The sequence below is a fragment of the Dama dama genome, chromosome 14 (assembly GCF_033118175.1).
Source record: "Dama dama isolate Ldn47 chromosome 14, ASM3311817v1, whole genome shotgun sequence".
NCBI classification, from domain to species: Eukaryota; Metazoa; Chordata; class Mammalia; order Artiodactyla; family Cervidae; genus Dama; species Dama dama.
The window spans coordinates 17,425,290-17,445,206 of record NC_083694.1 but is presented as its reverse complement, the minus strand read 5'-3'; the positions used below and the strand labels follow the sequence as shown (position 1 = coordinate 17,445,206).

Here is a 19,917-nt window from a genome sequence, read left to right as displayed (position 1 = left end):
TCCCACCTTTCACCTTTGGTAACCATAAGTTTTTCTAGGTCTGCAAGTTTATTTCTGTTTTGTAAATAACTTTATTTATAGTTTTTTCTTAGATTCCATGTATGAGCAGTATCATATGACATTTGTCTTTCTCTCTGGCTTATGTCATTTAGTATGATAATTTCTAGATCCATCCCTGTTGCTGCAAATGGTATTATTTCATTTTTTTTTTTTTTTATGGCTAAGTAACACAAACACACATCTTTCTCCTCCTGCCTTCAATCTTTCCCAGCATCAGGGTCTTTTCCAATGAGTCAGTTCTTTGCATCAAGTAGCCAAAGTATTGGAGTTTCAGCTTCAGCATCAGTCCTTCCAATGAATATTCAGGACTGATCTCCTTTAGGATGGACTGATTGGATCTCCTTGCTGTCCAAGGGACTGTCAAGAGTCTTGTCCAACACCACAGTTCAAAAGCATCAATTCTTCGGTGCTCAGTATTATGTTACATAATGTTCTAATTTCTTCTCTTACATGTAGCTGTCCAGTTTTTCTACCACCACTTATTGGAGAGACTGTCTTTTCCCTGTGATGTATTCTTGCTTCCTTCGTTGGCCAGCTCTGGTGGTCCCACATAGCTCCTGTGTACCAGGCCCAGCCTCTGCCATGCTATCTTTAATTCTAGCTCGCACACACGTACCCAGGCCCTTGGCCTAGCCATGTGCATGGCTAGCTCCCACAGACACAGCCTACAATTCAGCTCCTGAGGCTGCAGGTCACAGGCTGACTCCTATAGTTACAGGTCCAGGCTTGTTCTAACTCGAAACCAGCCCTCATATTCTCAGGTTCCAGGTCAACTCTCATAATGCCAGGTTCCTGGAACATCCAAGTACTGGACCAAACACTAAACATGCAGATGCGGGGCCTACCCAGTAGTCCATACACCTGGACTTCTTACGCCCCCTGTACCCGGGATCCTTGTCAGTGCACGTAGATACAGGTCCAAGGGCCATTACTACAGGCTCAAGTGCCAGGCCTGTACCCGTAAAACTGATTTCAAGACTTACCCAGTGGATAAAACCAGTCCAAGTAGTCAAGAGATGCCTACTTCCTTGAATATACAGAAACTATTATTCATAAGGATTATGATAATCAAGGAAATAAGACACCACCAAAGAAAACCAGTATCTGTGAACTGTCTGACATAGAGTTTAGGCTTATCCTATTAAGGAAATACACTGTACTATGAGAAAACAAAAATAGACAACTAAATGAAGTTAGAAAAACTATGCATAAACAAAATGGGAAGCTCAACAAAGAAATAGAAATTGTTTAAAAGAACAAATAGATGTCCTTGAGTCAAAGAACATAAGGACAATCAAAAAATTCAGTAAAGAGATACAAGAACAGACTCAACCAAGCAGAAGAATTTGTGAACTAGAAGACAGGTCATTTGAAATCATCTAGTCAGCAAAACAAAATGAATGAAAGAGAGTGAAGAAAACTTACATGAATTTTGAGATGCCATTAAAAGACCAGATGGCTTCACAGCTGAATTCTACCAAAAATTTAGAGAAGAGCTAACACCTATCTTACTCAAACTCTTCCAGAAAATTGCAGAGGAAGGTAAGCTTCCAAACTCATTCTATGAGGCCACCATCACCCTAATTCCAAAACCAGACAAAGATGTCACAAAAAAAGAAAACTACAGGCCAATATCACTGATGAACATAGATGCAAAAATCCTTAACAAACTTCTAGCAAACAGAATCCAACAACATATTAAAAAAATCATACACCATGACCAAGTGGGCTTTATCCCAGGAATGCAAGGATTCTTTAATATCCGCAAATCAATCAATGTAATACACCACATTAACAAATTGAAAGATAAAAACCATATGATTCTCTCAATAGATGCAGAGAAAGCCTTTGACAAAATTCAACACTCTTTTATGATTAAAACTCTCCACAAAGCAGGAATAGAAGGAACATACCTCAACATAATAAAAGCTATATATGACAAACCCACAGCAAGCATCACCCTCAATGGTGAAAAATTGAAAGCATTTCCCCTGAAATCAGGAACAAGACAAGGGTGCCCACTCTCACCACTACTATTCAACATAGTGTTGGAAGTTCTGGCCACAGCAATCAGAGCAGAAAAAGAAGTAAAAGGAATCCAGATAGGAAAAGAAGAAGTGAAACTCTCACTGTTTGCAGATGACATGATCCTCTACATAGAAAACCCTAAAGACTCTACCAGAAAATTACTAGAGCTAATCAATGAATATAGCAAAGTTGCAGGATATAAAATTAACACACAGAAATCCCTTGCATTCCTATATACTAACAATGAAAAAACAGAAAGAGAAATTAAAGAAACAATACCATTCACCATTGCAACAAAAAGAATAAAATACTTAGGAGTATATCTACCTAAAGAAACAAAAGACCTATACATAGAAAACTATAAAACACTGATGAAAGAAATCAAAGAGGACACAAACAGATGGAGAAACATACCATGCTCATGGATTGGAAGAATCAATATTGTCAAAATGGATATTCTACCCAAAGCAATCTATAGATTCAATGCAATCCCTATCAAGTTACCAACGGTATTTTTCACAGAACTAGACCAAAGAATTTCACAATTTGTATGGAAATACAAAAAACCTCGAATAGCCAAAGTAATCTTGAGAAAGAAGAATGGAACTGGAGGAATCAACCTGCCTGACTTCAGACTCTACTACAAAGCCACAGTCATCAAGACAGTATGGTACTGGCACAAAGACAGAAATATAGATCAATGGAACAGAATAGAAAGCCCAGAGATAAATCCACGAACCTATGGACACCTTATCTTTGACAAAGGAGGCAAGGATATACAATGGAAAAAAGACAACCTCTTTAACAAGTGGTGCTGGGAAAACTGGTCAACCACTTGTAAAAGAATGAAACTAGAACACTTTCTAACACCATACACAAAAATAAACTCAAAATGGATTAAAGATCTAAATGTAAGACCAGAAACTATAAAACTCCTAGAGGAGAACATAGGCAAAACACTCTCCGACATAAATCACAGCAAGATCCTCTATGACCCACCTCCCAGAATATTGGAAATAAAAGCAAAACTAAACAAATGGGACCTAATGAAACTTAAAAGCTTTTGCACAACAAAGGAAACTATAAGTAAGGTGAAAAGACAGCCCTCAGATTGGGAGAAAATAATAGCAAATGAAGAAACAGACAAAGGATTAATCTCAAAAATATACAAGCAACTCCTGCAGCTCAATTCCAGAAAAATAAATGACCCAATCAAAAAATGGGCCAAAGAACTAAACAGACATTTCTCCAAAGAAGACATACAGATGGCTAACAAACACATGAAAAGATGCTCAACATCACTCATTATCAGAGAAATGCAAATCAAAACCACAATGAGGTACCATTACACGCCAGTCTGGATGGCTGCTATCCAAAAGTCTACAAGCAATAAATGCTGGAGAGGGTGTGGAGAAAAGGGAACCGTCTTACACTGTTGGTGGGAATGCAAACTAGTACAGCCGCTGTGGAAAACAGTGTGGAGATTTCTTAAAAAACTGGAAATAGAACTGCCATATGACCCAGCAATCCCACTTCTGGGCATACACACTGAGGAAACCAGATCTGAAAGAGACACATGCACCCCAATGTTCATCGCAGCACTGTTTATAATAGCCAGGACATGGAAGCAACCTAGATGCCCATCAGCAGATGAATGGATAAGGAAGCTGTGGTACATATACACCATGGAATATTACTCAGCCGTTAAAAAGAATTCATTTGAACCAGTCCTAATGAGATGGATGAAACTGGAGCCCCTTATACAGAGTGAAGTAAGCCAGAAAGATAAAGAACATTACAGCATGCTAACACCTATATATGGAATTTAGAAAGATGGTAACGATAACCCTATATGCAAAACAGAAAAAGAGACACAGAAATACAGAACAGACTTTTGAACTCTGTGGGAGAATGTGAGGGTGGGATATTTCAAAAGAACAGCATGTATACTATCTATGGTGAAACAGATCACCAGCCCAGGTGGGATGCATGAGACAAGTGCTCGGGCCTGGTGCACTGGGAAGACCCAGAGGAATTGGGTGGAGAGGGAGGTGGGAGGGGGGATCGGGATGGGGAATACGTGTAAATCTATGGCTGATTCATATCAATGTATGACAAAAAAAATAATAATAATAAAAAAAGAAAAAGAAAATGCAAAAAGAAGAAAGGCTGCAATGTCTAGAAAATATTCAGTATATGAAATACTTTGGAGCCTTGGAAGAAAGGGGAATTCAGTGTATTGTTGTTAACCAAATTATTTCCAGTTAATTTTCAAATGATTTGTTTCAATAAAGATGATAAATTTTCATTTCCTTAAAAAAAAAAAAAAAAAAAAAAACCAGTTTATACATCACAGAATCCCAGAAATGGAAGAGAAGAAAAGAGCAAAAAGTTTATCAAAATAAACTATAGCTGAGAACTTCCCAAAGCTGGGGAGAGATTTGGACATTGAATTTCATGAAGTCACTCCAGGTATTCAACCCAAAATGATCTTCTCCAAGACATATAATAAAGCTGTCTGAAACTGAAAACTGATGTTGATGAAATCCATATCTGACCACCTTCTCTGTTCAAAACTGTCTTGTAGCTTTCTAACTAGATTCTCTCCAAATTAAAACTCCAAATTCATGCATATACATACAACACTCATACGGTCTTATCCCTTATTAATTTTCTGATGTCACCCCTTACTTCTTTCTGCTTCATTTGCTCTGCTCCAGCCTCACTGGCCTTCTTGCCATGTTCATGGTAGTCATGTTCCTCCTTCCAAGCCTTTGCTTAGCTTGTTCCCTCTCTTAAAATAGTCCTTTGCTTAGAATCCCCACAACTGTTACTCTCATTCTTTCCAGGCATTTGCTCAAAATGTCATCCTGCTGCTGTGGCCTCCACTGACTCACGCTTTTTCTCTTTTCCTTTCAGTTTTATTGACATATAATTGACATGCAGTAATTGAGTTGAAGGTGTACAGCCTTATGACTTTACTTACATGTATATCAAAATGATTCTGACAGCACACTTAGTTCACATCCCTGACTCTTGCCTTTAAAATTACTGCGCACTCTTGCCTCTTGCTCTGTTCTGTTTTCTGTGGCACTTCGGGCACTTTTCATACTTTATGTACAGATAACCTTAAACCCTAGTCAGCATTCAATTTAAAGCCATGCTAAACTCCTAAAACGCAACAACTTTCTCATCCATACATTTCTTATTACCTTAAATAGTCTAGGAGTAAATGCCAACCATGAGTGGAGGACTTGATAAGAGTTGGCGTCTTCTACTTCAGTCCTGGGTCACGAGTCATACTGGCTTTCTCTCGAAACTTGATCCTATTTTGCTCACTTCCTCATCCTGGTCTCCCTCGGTCCTGACCATCGTGTACATGGATGCTTCTCAACCTATGGAGGAGCATATTTTGTCAGAGTAGAATCCAGGCACAGAGAGTAATCCTGGAACTAATACAGAAAGATACTCCCACTCGAGACAGGTATTCTGGGTGAGTTCTCCCAGTATTCTGGGAGTTCTGTGATCAAGGTCGCCCTCAAAGCATGGAGACTGTAGTGTAAATGAGAATGGGGCACTCTGTGATAAGAAGATACTTGATATGGTGATACTGTGATGATGCCTTCTGACCCTACGAGCTCAGGATAACTAATGACTACTTGGATATGCAAGTCTGTGCCAGCAAACACATACAAATATGTCTTGGACCACCACTGAATGCTACGACTTCTTAACCAACTGCAAAGTAGGTAACCAAATCCGTGCCTCAACAAGCTAGAATGTAAGAAAACAAGAACTGCCCACCACAAATAGTTCACTGGCAAAAGATCATCGTAGCATCCAGTCTGGTTTGCAGCTGACCAAGACACTTTGGTATGGCTAGAAGATATTCTCATGTAAAGTATTCCAAAGTCACTTGGACTCAGCCCCATGGAAAACAGTTTCCTGCTGAGGTATGTGTTCAGAGAAAATAGTTGCATTCTCATGTTCAAATACAACAGCTTTTCCCTAGTAGCACTTACCGATCAGGGATTCCCTCTTTCCTCTAGGTTCTGTTTCTTCCTTGGTTTTGCTCCTGCAACTGGCTTTTAAGTCAAATCCCCAGCTTTCCTTTCTCAGAAATGTAAGGAATTCAGACAGATGGGAGGGATGAAAGGCTGCAGTCACCAAGCTCTTGAGAATCAGAAGGAAAAGATGACAAAAACAGGGAAATGGAGATATAATATGTTAGCATATTACACATCGCATTGGGTTGGCCAAAATGTTCATTCAGGGTTTTCCTTAAGATATTATGAAAAACCTAAATGAACTTTTTGACCAACCCAACAGTTGGGTTGGACCTGCTAGTAGGACATGTTTTTTTGCATGAAGTTTTCCCACAGTCAATAATAGTTACTCTCTGTATAGCCTCTGAGGCCATTATTATCATGAATTTTAACTTTGTAAGTTTCATAGGATGTTTTTCCAAATGAAAGGACCTCAGTTCTGTCTGACTTGTGCGCACATAGTGTAGCTCTTCCTGCCATCTCTCAGAAGTCTCTGGCAAGGCCATGCTGTTTTAACAACAACTTCAAAGTATTCTTATAACTTATCTTCTGACCCCCCCCCCCCCCCCATTGCCTGTGTTGCCTCCAACCTCAACTTGGTACCATCAAGGACCTGTAAGATAAAGTAGTGAAGCAAGCAAGTTTAATCAAAAGCATTATAAGTCTTTTCTTGGTAATCACCTTTTGTTCTAGAGTAGCTATTTTTAGTGTAAAAAAAATTTTTTTGCCTTTATTCTGATGACCTACATGTTTAACCAATTGATTACACTTTGCATGAAAATCAAAGTGTTCTCTTTCCAGTTTACTTTTGCTGTCAGTGCAATGCAAAATCTATTTCCCTGAATTAGGTTGCATTTCATTCATCTTTTATACATGAAATTGTAATGGTTCAAGGTTAATGATCTTTAAAGAAAATGTGTTGCTTACATTGTAACTACCTTATTTCAAAAGTATTCCAGAAAATAATGATTATTTCTAGCAGTATGAAAATGTGGCATGCTTAAATCTTGGTAAAGTTGACTGAACTTTGCTTAGATCCAGTCAACAAAATAATTATTGAGTACCTTTTTAAATAAAGTGTTTGATATTTCAGAATTGAATTAGTAAATTACAGATTAGCTTCTTTTAATGCAAGTGAATATAGTTTCTTTTAGAGAGACAGATGGGCTTACCTGGTAGCTCAGCTGGTAAAGAATCCACCTGCAATGCAGGAGACCCTGGTTCTGTTCCTGGGTCAGGAAGATCTGCTGGAGAAGGGATAGGCTGTCCACTCCAGTATTCTTGGGCTTTCTTTGTGGTTCAGCTGGTAAAGAATCCACCTGCAATGCAGGAGACCTGGGTTTGATCCTTGGGTTGGGAAGAGCCCCTGGAAAAGGGAATGACCACCAACTCCAGTATTCTGGCCTGGAGAATTCCATGGACTGTACAGTTTATTTGGTTGCAAAGAGTTGGACATGACTCAGCAACTTTCACTTTCAGAGAGCCAGATAGATATAAAGTACTAAAGAAGTTCAGAGGAGGGAGAGTGTTACTGGATAGAGTACTAGCCCAATTCTCTTTATCATCTTTTATACCTAGCTCTACTGCATCTAGATCATTTCATTAGTTAATTCTTTCTTCATTTATTCAGACATATATTCAGACCTACGATGTACAGGCAGTGTACTAGATATTGAGGATGTAAAATGAACATGGCACCATTGTTCTTTACAGTGTTCAGTCTAATGGACCAGACAGTCATGGAAATAAATCATTATGACACAGTGTTGTGTAAAGCCAAAAGTGTGTGCAAAACTCTGAGAGACAAAGGAGAGGATAATAGCTCCGCCTTCTGCCAAGGGTCATGCCATAGTATGCTGGTGAAATCTTAAGAAAGAAATTGGCATTTGCACTGAGCCTGGACAATTTGAAGGTCAAATAACACGCAGTTGGTCGGGTGGATAGAGGAAGAAAAAATTCAACAAAAGGAATTACAAGAGCAAAGTCACTGCTATAAGCTATGTATTTGCATTTCAAAAACCAGACCTGTTGTCTTCAAATATACTTTAAAAATAATTTAAATGTCTCATTTATTTTTTAACAGAGCCCTTGAACTAACTCTAAACTCTGAAAATGATTTACCTGGCCACAGACAACCAAGAAAACAGTCAAACTATTAAAAGAAAAAGTTAAACGGAGTCTGACTGACACTTGTCTATTTAAAAATAACCATAGTATATTTAAAGGATAAAACAGCCTGCATTTTATTGCTATTGATTTGTATAGCTATTGATGTTTATTTTAAGCTTTACTTTAACAGTTCTAAGATATGAGAAAGTAGAGGATAAGTGAAATCTCCTGAATAAAAAGTATGATAGTAAATAAATTCTTGTTCTCCCCACAGATTTAGCAGCATTTACGCCCCACCGATTTCTGCTCAGTGCTTGCACACATGTGGGATGTACAAACAGTTCCCTGGTCATACTGTCCACCGCACAGCTACCACCAGAACACGTGGATCCCCCAGTTCTGACTGTCCTGGATTCTAAAACTGTATACATTCAGTAAGTAGAAACATCATCCCTATCACACATTGGTTCATGCAAGAATCCCAGTGAGTTCAATCAAGGGAAGGGTTTGTGACATAAAATTAATTTTATTGTGATTAAATGCACAGAAGTGATTAGTTCAGTGGTTCTGGGAATCTTTGATTATCACTTGCCAACTTAATTTCCATTTTGTCTTTATGCAATCAAGCTGAGCCACACATGTACGTAGATTCTGTGCAAACTTCAAAAAAGAAAAAATGACCACTTACATGACTGCCCTGGGCTTTTTTTTTTTTTATGTGAGGCATTATTTGCAATAATTTGGAATTAGCCTAATTTTTTTTTTCTTTTTGCTTATAAAATAGGACTCTCTTGCTCCCCTGAAGTTGAAGTCAGAGAGATTCTTTCATATACTGGCATGTTCAGATTATTTTTGATAATACTGATTATTATCCATTTCTTAATATGTGAGGTACAAGGTATATTGCAGTACGTAACTGAAACTTAAAAGACCTCTGTTCCCACTAGTTAATATTTGTTTACATTAATCACTCTTCATCTTGGTTTTCTCTCACCAGTTAAAGAGTTTGAACTGAAGATACTATGATGTTCATTCAAGCTGACAAACACTAGGATTTCATATCCTATTGTTCCAAGTGTAAATTCCCCTGTTGGCTTTCATGTGTCCCAAGCTGAGCCCACTTTATTTACCTTAAAAAATTTCCCTCTGCTCTAAGTATTTCTCTGTTTACCAATTTCTGTCTCTTCCGCAAACTGTCCTCATTCCCCCTGACACTTTGTAGCCCGCATCTGGAATAGCCTCTACTTTCCCTTCTGCCTACCGATTCCAATCCATCAAGTATATGATCTTATGTGTCCAGGTAGTGTCACCTCATTCCAGAAGTCTTAAGTGACTACTTACTTCAGCCTTTCCAGTCTTAACTTTCCTTCAGTAGTTGCATACTGAAACTCTCTGTTAGATTGCTGCATCTTTCAAGACAACTGTGACATGAAAATTATACAATTATCTCTCCCTCTCATTTCTCAGAAGTTCTCAGACATTCTACTTCTCCCAATTGTTGTTCCATGGCCCGAGTTCAAAATCAAGCACTCACTCCTACATTTTTGTATTACTAGCTAATTAAAATGGTAAATAACTAGAAAGCAGGCACTATGTCTTATTTCTATACCATTCAGAACAGACATTTCGTAACTACTTGGTATTTTTTAAGTGAATTACTTTTGAGCTGTCAGCGTGTTTCTTTACGATGGCATAAATCCAAGCTCATATGTGTCTTTTAAAAATCCTGCACATTTCAGATTTGACTTGAATGTCTGATGATTATAATGCTATGTTTTTTCATTCCCAGGTGGAAAAAACCAAGAAAAGTAAATGGAATTCTAGAGCGCTATATATTATATATTTCAAATCACACACATGATTTTACAGTTTGGGATGTCATCTATAACAACACAGAACTTTTTCAGGATCACACTCTGCAGTACCTTTTACCTGGCAATAAATATCTCATCAAACTGGCAGTAAGTTCACTTTATTTTTATCACTTTGTCTGTCCTCATCACTCTCCTTGCTGCTTCTCTTTTGTCTCATCTTCTCTCCATCTCTCACTTAAAAAAAAAAACAAAATTCTCTTGTATTGCTATTTACACTGAAAACTCGCTTCACATACAAAGTGAAAATATTGCTGATCTAATACCTACATATTTATTTTTGGTTATGCAAAATGATAGACTAACCATCTGAAACAGGAGATTTTTTCAAATCTAATTTGGGATTATCAGAAATTATTTCTTTTTTTATTATTTGTAGGATGTCATAATTGTTGAGGGCTTTTCAGAAAGTGCTTGGATTACTAGGGCTATTTTCCCGATGGGGCTTGTATTCATTCAAAAGCAATGCATGGTATGAAAATGTAGGTCTCTTATTTTTAAATGAAGATTTAAATGACCCTCAAATATTCTTGATTGTTATTATATTCTGGTTTACATTACATTTCTATCTCAAAATAACAGTCACCTAATAAAACCCTAGAATCAACATAGTTTAGACAGGCAATAGCATTTTTTAATGCAAAATAGCACTTTTACACAAAGATCTTTTAAAAGACCTTGATATTACTGTAGAATTTATACTCAGTAGTTTCCTTTGTTTTTTTGATGAAATATAATCTTTTTTAAGTTTAATAGCATATCTGAAAATAACTGAATATAAACATGAGATTGTCCCTATTTGTTTTAAACACACTCTTCATTTTATAGCAATACCTATATAAGGATATTTGCTTTGATAAATGCCATAGAAAATATTCTGCTCTTGATTATGAATAAATTTACATTTATGTAGACACTGTGTATGCATTCATTTTACTTAACATGCTCTTGAATGCTCTAAATATTATACCACGAGAAAATAAACTACATTCAGCTGTTGCTAACTGTCTGACCTGACACCACACAACAAGGGCAATCAGACAATGTTAAAAATTCTTTTCAGAACTGTCTCCATGTGCCTAGGTGTTCAGCACACAGATAGGTTTCTGAATCAGCAATTTAATTTCTTAGCTTTTTCACCCAAGATATAAGAAGTGTATTAACTTGATTTTCAAAAGCTAATACAGAAATCCACATCATTTCAAAACAGTGGTGATATCAAAATAAGAAAAGCCCCTGTTGCTTAGAAACAACCAAAATTAAACAGAAATTGTGTTACTCTTGGCTTTTATTAGAAGGAGGCAAAGGGTATGAAACCAAGTTCTACTTTCAAGACAATTTTTAGGATATTTTGCACAGTAAGTGAAGACCCACCTGAATCTCCTATGTTTTATAAGTCTGTAATACCTTGAAAAATAAATACAACTAGATTGGGAGTCCACTTTCTTGAGTTTTAATTCAGATTTGCCACTAACTGACCTGAAAAATTCACTTAATTGCACTGAGTCTTATGTTCTTCAAGCCTAAAATTAGGACTTTGACTTAAGTGATTTTTAATGTATCTTTGAGCCCTAAAATTCTATGATGCTAAAAAGTTGACCCCAAATAATATTCTGTGAAGTCAAAGGAGACCTGTCAGCCACTGAATAATGTTGATGCAAGATGTCATAAAGATGCAAGAGTCTTTGCCCTGTCTTGTTAGGAAAGTAAATTTGCTCATATTATTTTTGATTTCACTGTATTTTTAGGGCAGAATATACACTGACATATTTTCAGAAAGTATTCAACTAAAAGGTTTTTTACTTTAACTCTGTTAACAGGTAAATTAAATGAACCAGAACATTTTAGGTTCATCTTGGTTAATTGAGGAACTCGTGTATATTTCACGCTTTCAACAGGATAACTGGCTTTCAAGGTCATTAGATTAATAGATGGAGATCAGGTTCTCAGCCAAGTGGAGCTGCGTTTGTAGATAGTCTTAGCATATTGACTGAGGACTAGGAAACAAAACTTTCAGATACAAAGCATTTAGGCAGGCATTAGAGAAAAATACATGTGAGTTCCATATGATTTACTCCAGACTGGAGCAGGTATGTTAGTTCATGTGGTTTCATGTAGTTTTCCCTGTTGTTGTTCAGTCGCTAAGCTGTGTCTGACCCTTTGCGACCCCATGGACTGCAGCACGCCAGGCTTCCCTGTCCTCCACTATCTCCCAGAGTTTGCTCAAGCTTGTGTCCACTGAGTTGGTGATCCTATCCAACCATTTCAACCTCTGTCACCCACTTCTCCTTCCCTCATCCCTTTCCCAGGGTCTTTTCCAATGAGGTTAGCATCAGGTGGTCAAAGTATTGGAGCTTCAGCTTCAGTGTCAGTCCTTCCAGGGAATATTCAGAATTGAATTCCTTTAGGATTGAAAGTGAAAGTCGCTCAGTCATGTCTGATTGGTGTCTAACTCTTTGTGACCCTGTGGACTACATAGTCCGTGGAATTCTCCAGGCCAGAATATTAGAGTGGGTAGCCTTTCCCTTCTCCAGGGGATCTTCCCAACCCAGGATCAAACCCAGGTCTTCCACACTGTGGGGGGATTCTTTACCAGCTGATCCACAAGGAAAGTAGTAGAATACTGGAGTGGATAGCCTATTCCTTCTCCAGTGGATCTTCCCGATCCATGAATAGAACCAGGGTCTCCTGCATCGTAGGCAGATTCTTTACTAACTGGGCTATCATGGAAGCCCTTCCTTTAGGATTGACTGGTTTTACCTTCTTGCTATGCAAGGGACTCTCAAGAGTCTTTTCTAGCACCACGTTTCAAAAGCATCAATTCTTTGGCACTGAGCCTTCTTTATGGTCCAACTCTCAGATCTGTATATGACTTTTCCAAAGGTTTGGGAAAACCATAGCTTTGACTATTTGGTCATTTGTCAGAAAAGTTAGGTCTTTGCAATTTAATATGTTCTCTAGGTTTGTCATAGCTTTCCTTCCAAGAAGCAAGCATCTTTTAATTTCATGGCTACAGTCACCACCCTCAGTGATTTGGAGCCCAGGGAAACAAAAACTGTCACTGTTTCCACTTTTTCACGTTGATTTGCCATGAAGTGATGGGACCGGATGCCATGATCTTAGGCTTTTTAACGTTATATTATAAAATCCAAAGGTGTAGAGACTGCATATTTCAAAGTTCTGTCTGCAGAATTAAGCATAGTATCTGGAAACAAAGCCCATGAGTGATTCTTGAATGAATGAATGAACACTGAGAATATTTATTTCACAGAGAATCTGAGACCTGATATGAATCAAGTAACTTGCTGTAAAAAGTCAGAGTTAGGGACTGTATGTTTCCAAATATATGCTGTTTGTCCTAGAAGAAATAGCATCATATTTTGCTACATTTAGGAAATGGTATTGCAAAGTGTCATAATTCCTAGTAAATATTAGTGAGCCAGCAATTAAATAAGGAGGCTAGTAAGACAGGCAGGTATCAAGGTATATATGGTTTGATAATAATCATATTATGCTAGACATTTGCCTCTTGAAGTTTGTGTTCAATATATTTCCTGGACAGATTATTAGAAATGATGAGCTTTAAATTTTCAAAAGATCATTTCTAGATAATATGGCCTTTTACTTTTTCTTCATATGTTAAAATATGCTACATTCTTAACATCATCAGACCCTACTTATCTGAAAACAAACTGTTGTAAAAGAAAATGCTACTTTTGGATGTTCTTAATATTTATAATTTCAAAAATAATTGATATACTTTTATTAGTTATGCATTTTATTGTACTAAAATTGAATCTCCTATTGGGACTGGATATTCTTCATTGCAGTAGTATGACTTTTCAATTTAAAACAATGTGGTTGTAATTGATAAAAGTGATAGGAGATGGGTGAAACACCTTATTTTAACATCTCAGAGGCTTTCAAAGACCTTGCCAATTCATAAAGACATCTTTGATCAAGTCCACAATTTTGTTTAGCTGTTCCAAGCCAAAATTTTAATCAGCATTCAGTTGCATTGAATGTTGTGCTGGTAGGCCAAATAAGATACTGATTGGTTCATTTTCATTTAGATAATATCAGTTAGATTAAACCAACCAAAAGCAACTTTAAGAATATTTATTTCTCTATGAAGGAACTAAGATACCCTACTCACCTGGCGCTCTAAATGCATGCAAAAGGGATGTAGGGAAATAAAAGAACAAAATAAAATATTTTGCAGGTAATTCTGTTGTTTTAGCAGCCCTTTGAAAATGTGAGTTCATTTACAAGAAAAATTCTCTCCAAATTCCTTGAATCCTTAAGCTTTTTTATCAAGTTGCTAGTTTATGGGTCTTTGATGACACAGCCCAACAAACAGTCCTTCCAAACCAGAGGACGTCCTCATTTATTCCAGAATTTTCTATCCCATAAAGTTCTCAAAGCAAAGTAAATTTTAATTCACATTCTGTTTTAAATATATCTATATATATAAAAAATAAATAAATATATCTATATATATATACAATGAAATGGAACATAGAACATACAGTGTTTCTTTGGGAGAGTTGGCGGGGGAAATTCTCAGGCCATGAATAAGAAAAATAATAGTGACAAATAGACTAAATCCCAGTGTGGGTTGAGTTTCAGAATAACATGCTGCAACATTTTTCCCCTCCTAAGAAAAAAAGGAAAATCTAGGATCCAAGTGGATGGATTTATCTCTTTCTATGCACTGAAAGGGATGTTTCTTTGATGATTTTCCTTCAATAACTCAGCTGTCTCACAATGCCTGTTTTTCTGCTATGTTTTCTCGTTGACTTTTAGCACACTGGAAATATTTTGTCTTAATTTTTATGTGTTAATGTTCAGGTAGTTTCTTCTTGGGCAAACAGTGACATGTCCTAGAGTTTTGAATCACAAGCTCAATTGACTTCTCTTTATTTGCAAAGATTCTGTTCTCAGGAGGAGTATGGTTTACCGCTTAACATAGATATGCACATCCCACAGCTGAGCATTAGAGGAAACTCAGAGGTTAATTAGGTCTCCAATCTTAATGCGGTTTCATGCCCAGGCCACACTTTAGCTCTTCTGAAACTTGCTTATACTGAGAAATTATACTCAAGATATGGGTTCCTGTTGTCTTCTTACAATAAGAAGTAAAATTGATATCCACGTCTACTGACCATTTACTGTCACTAACACCTTTAGCGAAGAATTTGCAACTATTTGCAGCACTTTATAAGTAGTATATTTCAATATAAGAAAATACCTTCAAAAGTCAGTCAGCTTTTTACTGTCTTTAGGGAAAAATGCCAACTGCTTTAAGTATCAAAAGCTTATCCTTTCAATATCTAACTGAAAAGCAAGATCCAAGCTCAGTGTTTCATTTTTTAATATTAGTCATAGCTACCTTCAATGAAAATGAATAACTGCCTGCTTTATACCTTGTCCTAGGATTTTGCTTCATTTTCTTACTGCTCTTGATGAAATTTAGTGCTTTTTGAAAGATTTTTATGTTTGTTTGTGTAAATTACAGTTGTGACCTTAAAGGTACTAGAAAAAACTTGTTTTCAAATAGCTGTTATGTAAAGACATAATTGCCAACATATACTAGCAGATAGAGGCTGGAAAAACTCTGTGTTCTGGAGAAAGGCTTATCCAATAAGTTATGTAGGGATGATATTTCCCTAATAGACTGAATCATTTATTTGGAATTATTGGCAGTTTACAATGAAAATGCACACAGAGGTTTCTAAATATCTTAACATCCATGATTCCATTTCTGGCATTACTATACCTCCTTCATTAAGGGAATTGAGGGTTCTGTGATCAGTTTAAGTTTGTTAGCCATGTGATGAAGCTCAATTCCTCTGACACATCAGTTAATGACTTCACCCTTTAAGCCACTAAATGGTCATTCAACAATTGCTTCATTGCAGATTTATGAGAAATATTGTTTTATTTGATTTCACATTTTGTCGCACTTTAAACATACTGTTCACACTATTGGGGCTTCCCAAGCAGCAACTAGTGGTAAAGAATCTGCCTACCAATGCAGGAGATATAAGAGATGTGGGTTAAATCCCTGGGCCAGGAAGATCCCCTGGAGGAGAAAATGGCAACCCATTCCAGTATTCTTGACAGTAGAATCTCATGGACAGAGGAGCCTGGTGGACTGCAGCCCATGGGGTTGCAAAGAGTTGAACACAACCGAGCATCTGAGCACTTCACATATTTTCTGTGTATCTTTTTTTTTTTTTTTTTGAAATCATGTGTTTTATCTTGAAGTAGCATTTATTCTCTAGTATTTTTCTCATGGGTCTATATTTGTTTGAGTCACTCTAGGAAGCTTTCTATGAGCATAATTTCATTGTGACTATTCACATGGTCAATATATACCCCATCTCTAGATTCTAAATTGGAATATAATTCATACATTCTTACACCCTGGGTTATTATTTAGTTTTTGGAGGTGGCTATCTCATCTGGTCCCATCACCTCATGGGAAATAGATGGGGAGACAGTGGAAACAGTGTCAGACTTTATTTTTGGGGGCTCCAAAATCACTGCAGATGGTGATTGCAGCCATGAAATGAAAAGACTCTTACTCCTTGGAAGGAAAGTTATGACCAACCTAGATAGCATATTAAAAAGCAGAGACATTACTTTGCCAAAAAAGGTCCGTCTAGTGAAGGCTATGGTTTTTCCAGTGGTCACGTATGGATGTGAGAGTTGGACTGTGAAGAAAGCTGAGCACCGAAAAATTGATGCTTTTGAACTGTGGTGTTGGAGAAGACTCTTGAGAGTCCCTTGGACTGCAAGGAGATCCAACCAGTCCATCCTAAAGGAGATGAGTCCTGGGTGTTCATTGGAAGGACTGATGCTGAAGCTGAAACTCCAGTACTTTGGCCACCTCATGCGAAGAGTTGACTCATTGGAAAAGACCCTGATGCTGGGAGGGATTGGGGACAGGAGGAGAAGGGGACGACAGAGGATGAGATGGCTGGATGGCATCACCGACTCAATGGGCATGAGTTTGAGTAAACTCCGGGAGTTGGTGATGGACAGGGAGGCCTGGCATGCTGCAATTCATGGGGTTGCAAAGAGTCGGACACCACTGAGCGACTGAACTGAACTGAACTGATCTCATGTCCTAAAAAGCAAACTAATTAAATGTTAGACCTCAGCATTGAAGCAACTTTATTTGGGGGTAGGGGACAGAGAGAGCATTATTTCAAAGGGTCTGAAACTCTCATAATGAACTCTGTCTCTTCAGTGCCCGTCTAGACTTCGGGGTCCCGAGTGATATGTGTGTTTTTTGCCTCTCTGTCCAGGCTTGCACATGGGGTGGGTGCACAGTGAGTAAGGCCAGCCAGGCCCTGACTGAGGAGAGGATCCCCGAAGGTGTGCCGGCTCCCAGAGTGAACCCAGACTCCTCTCACTCCTTTAACATCTCCTGGACTGAGCCTGAGTATCCGAATGGTAAGTGAACTCCTTTAGCCTCAAGTTAAAAAGATGATTAGCAAAGGTAAATTAATATTCTAAATGGCAGCTTATATGTGGTGCTTAATTTTTAATGATCATTTTAGCACATAAAATACCTGAGATAGTATCATTGTCTGTAGTTGGAAGATTGTGGTTTTTAGGCTCACATGCAGTTTTGGTGGCTCAAAAGTGCTCCCTTTTGATAGTTCTTATGTACTGCATCTTATGGCTTCCTATGTTCTGGGAGAGGTGAAGAGAACAAATCAGGATTCCCAAAGAATGCCCTTGTGAGAGTGACATTATATTTTCAATGACTTTCTGTTTTTCACAGTCATTACTTCTTTCTTGGAGAAGTAGGGAGGTAGAAAGTTCATGTACATATTGTATTTCAAAATGCTCTTACTTTAATAAGTTTATCTTAAAAGAGACCACTTGGAACTCTATATTTTTAATGTTATTTATAAATATTTCAGCATGAGTTTTTTGAACAATGCCTGTATTAAGTATATATACATTTATTCTTGTTTGACTTGAAATGGGTTGTATATATTTCTAAGTGATATATATCTGCCTTTGCATAGTTTAGAGAATTAGATCAGCCAGTTAAAGTTTGCTAAAATAAAATCTTATAAAGAATTTGTAGCAACTTGGGATAGAAATTGCTTTATTAACTTATTGGAAATATCTTTAATTTACACCCAGGATAGTGTCATTTTTCCACACTGGTCAAGCTTACATAACATCAGATTTTGCTCCTCTTTAAGACAAATATCAAGAAGACTTTTAATATCATAGAAACTGTTTTAAGTAACTCATTACTGAAAATTGAAATTGCTTCTTTTAGCATAGCCAGAAAGAAAGAAAAAGAATTACAATTGTATTAGTTTGTCTTATGTTTACTATGATATTAATTATTCCAGTCATCTCATTTTAATTAAACTTTTGGCAAATGCACGAGATATATTTGAGGTAATGGAAAGAGCTCTAATAATTAGAATGAGTGTTTATCTCTACTCTTGAAGTTATCCCTGTACTATTACAAATTTCCTAACCAAAAAAAAAAAAAAAAATGAGTATCTGTTTGATACTTAAATGGTTAATCTTATCATTCTTTGTGCTCCACAAAGAATTCCAAAATGAAAGTGTTAATGATTTACCCCAACTAGATTGCTCTTAAATGTATTATATGATTTTTATAGTATTAATAGACACTTGCCTTCGTCCTAATCTGTGGTTGCAACTATCATTGAACCTAGAATGCTAGGTTGACTAGAGAATACTTTCTACATTTCAAAGAATTTTTGTGTATTATGTTTTATATATTTACAAGCAACTTTAAAATATATTCATTATATTTTAAATATAATAAGAACATAAGAACAGTAAGAATTTGTGAGATTTAGAAGATTGATGCTAACATGTTTGCTCATTCTAAAGTCTTTTGTTTAATCATATCAGAGTTTTCAGAGCTTTTATTGTGGGGTAATGGTTAGACATTTTTTAGTAATAGTTTTCATTAAAAAAATTTCTTCTCTCCACTACTTATCTCCTCACTCTCCTCAAATTTTCCAGTGTTTTATTCCAATTGTCCATTGTCTAGAGAAAATCTGATGGTTAAAGAACATCTTGTCACTTCATCAGTTTCCAAAGCTCCTACACGTCCCCCTACACACCCAAAGAATAAAGTCCAGATTCTTTAGTCAGGCATTCAGATCACCCCCAACTTGTGACTCAAGCTGCACTGGTACAGCCTTGTAGCATGCTTTCCATTTTAGCTGCCTGAGATACTTACAGCTTGGTGTAGGGTCGAAAATCTTTGGTATGGTGTCAAATAGGCCTAGAGTCAGATGTTATCTCTGATGAGAAGTAACTGGGTAACTTTAGAAAATTTACTAAATTCATGAAGCCCAGTTTCCTTGGATTATAAAATTGGAGTTAACAATCCCAACCATCTCTCCATCTTTATCTGGAGAAATCTAACTCACTCCTTGGGGCTAAATATAGGCCTCCTATTTTATGAAATCCTTCCACTCATTCTTGAGTGTCAATCAAGCTTCCCATCTTCTCTTGACCATATAACCTCTTCCCTTGCCTTCATCATGACACATACCTCATTCATCCTTGGATCAAATTTATCTGAGTACATGTCCAACACACTTACCAGATGATGTGTGTGCGGTGTGCTCACTCAGTTGTGTCTGACTCTTTCCAACCCCTGTGGACTGCAGCCTGCCAGGCTCCTCTGTCCGTGGGATAAGAATACTGGAGCGGTTGCCATTTTCCACTCCAGGGGATCCTCATGACCCACGGATCAAACCTACATCTCTTGTTTCCTG

The 19,917-nt window shown here is 37.2% G+C and overlaps 1 protein-coding gene across 1 annotated transcript in view; it reads left to right on the top strand.

Moving 5' to 3' along the window:
- USH2A (usherin) overlaps positions 1–19,917 on the top strand; it is an 892,942-nt gene that overhangs the window by 451,391 nt on the left and 421,634 nt on the right. Inside the window, exons 32-34 of the mRNA XM_061161192.1 lie at positions 8,518–8,677; positions 10,033–10,204; positions 17,431–17,578. Of these exons, the coding sequence (XP_061017175.1) occupies positions 8,518–8,677; positions 10,033–10,204; positions 17,431–17,578 (480 nt within the window). The remainder of the gene's footprint in view (positions 1–8,517; positions 8,678–10,032; positions 10,205–17,430; positions 17,579–19,917) is intronic.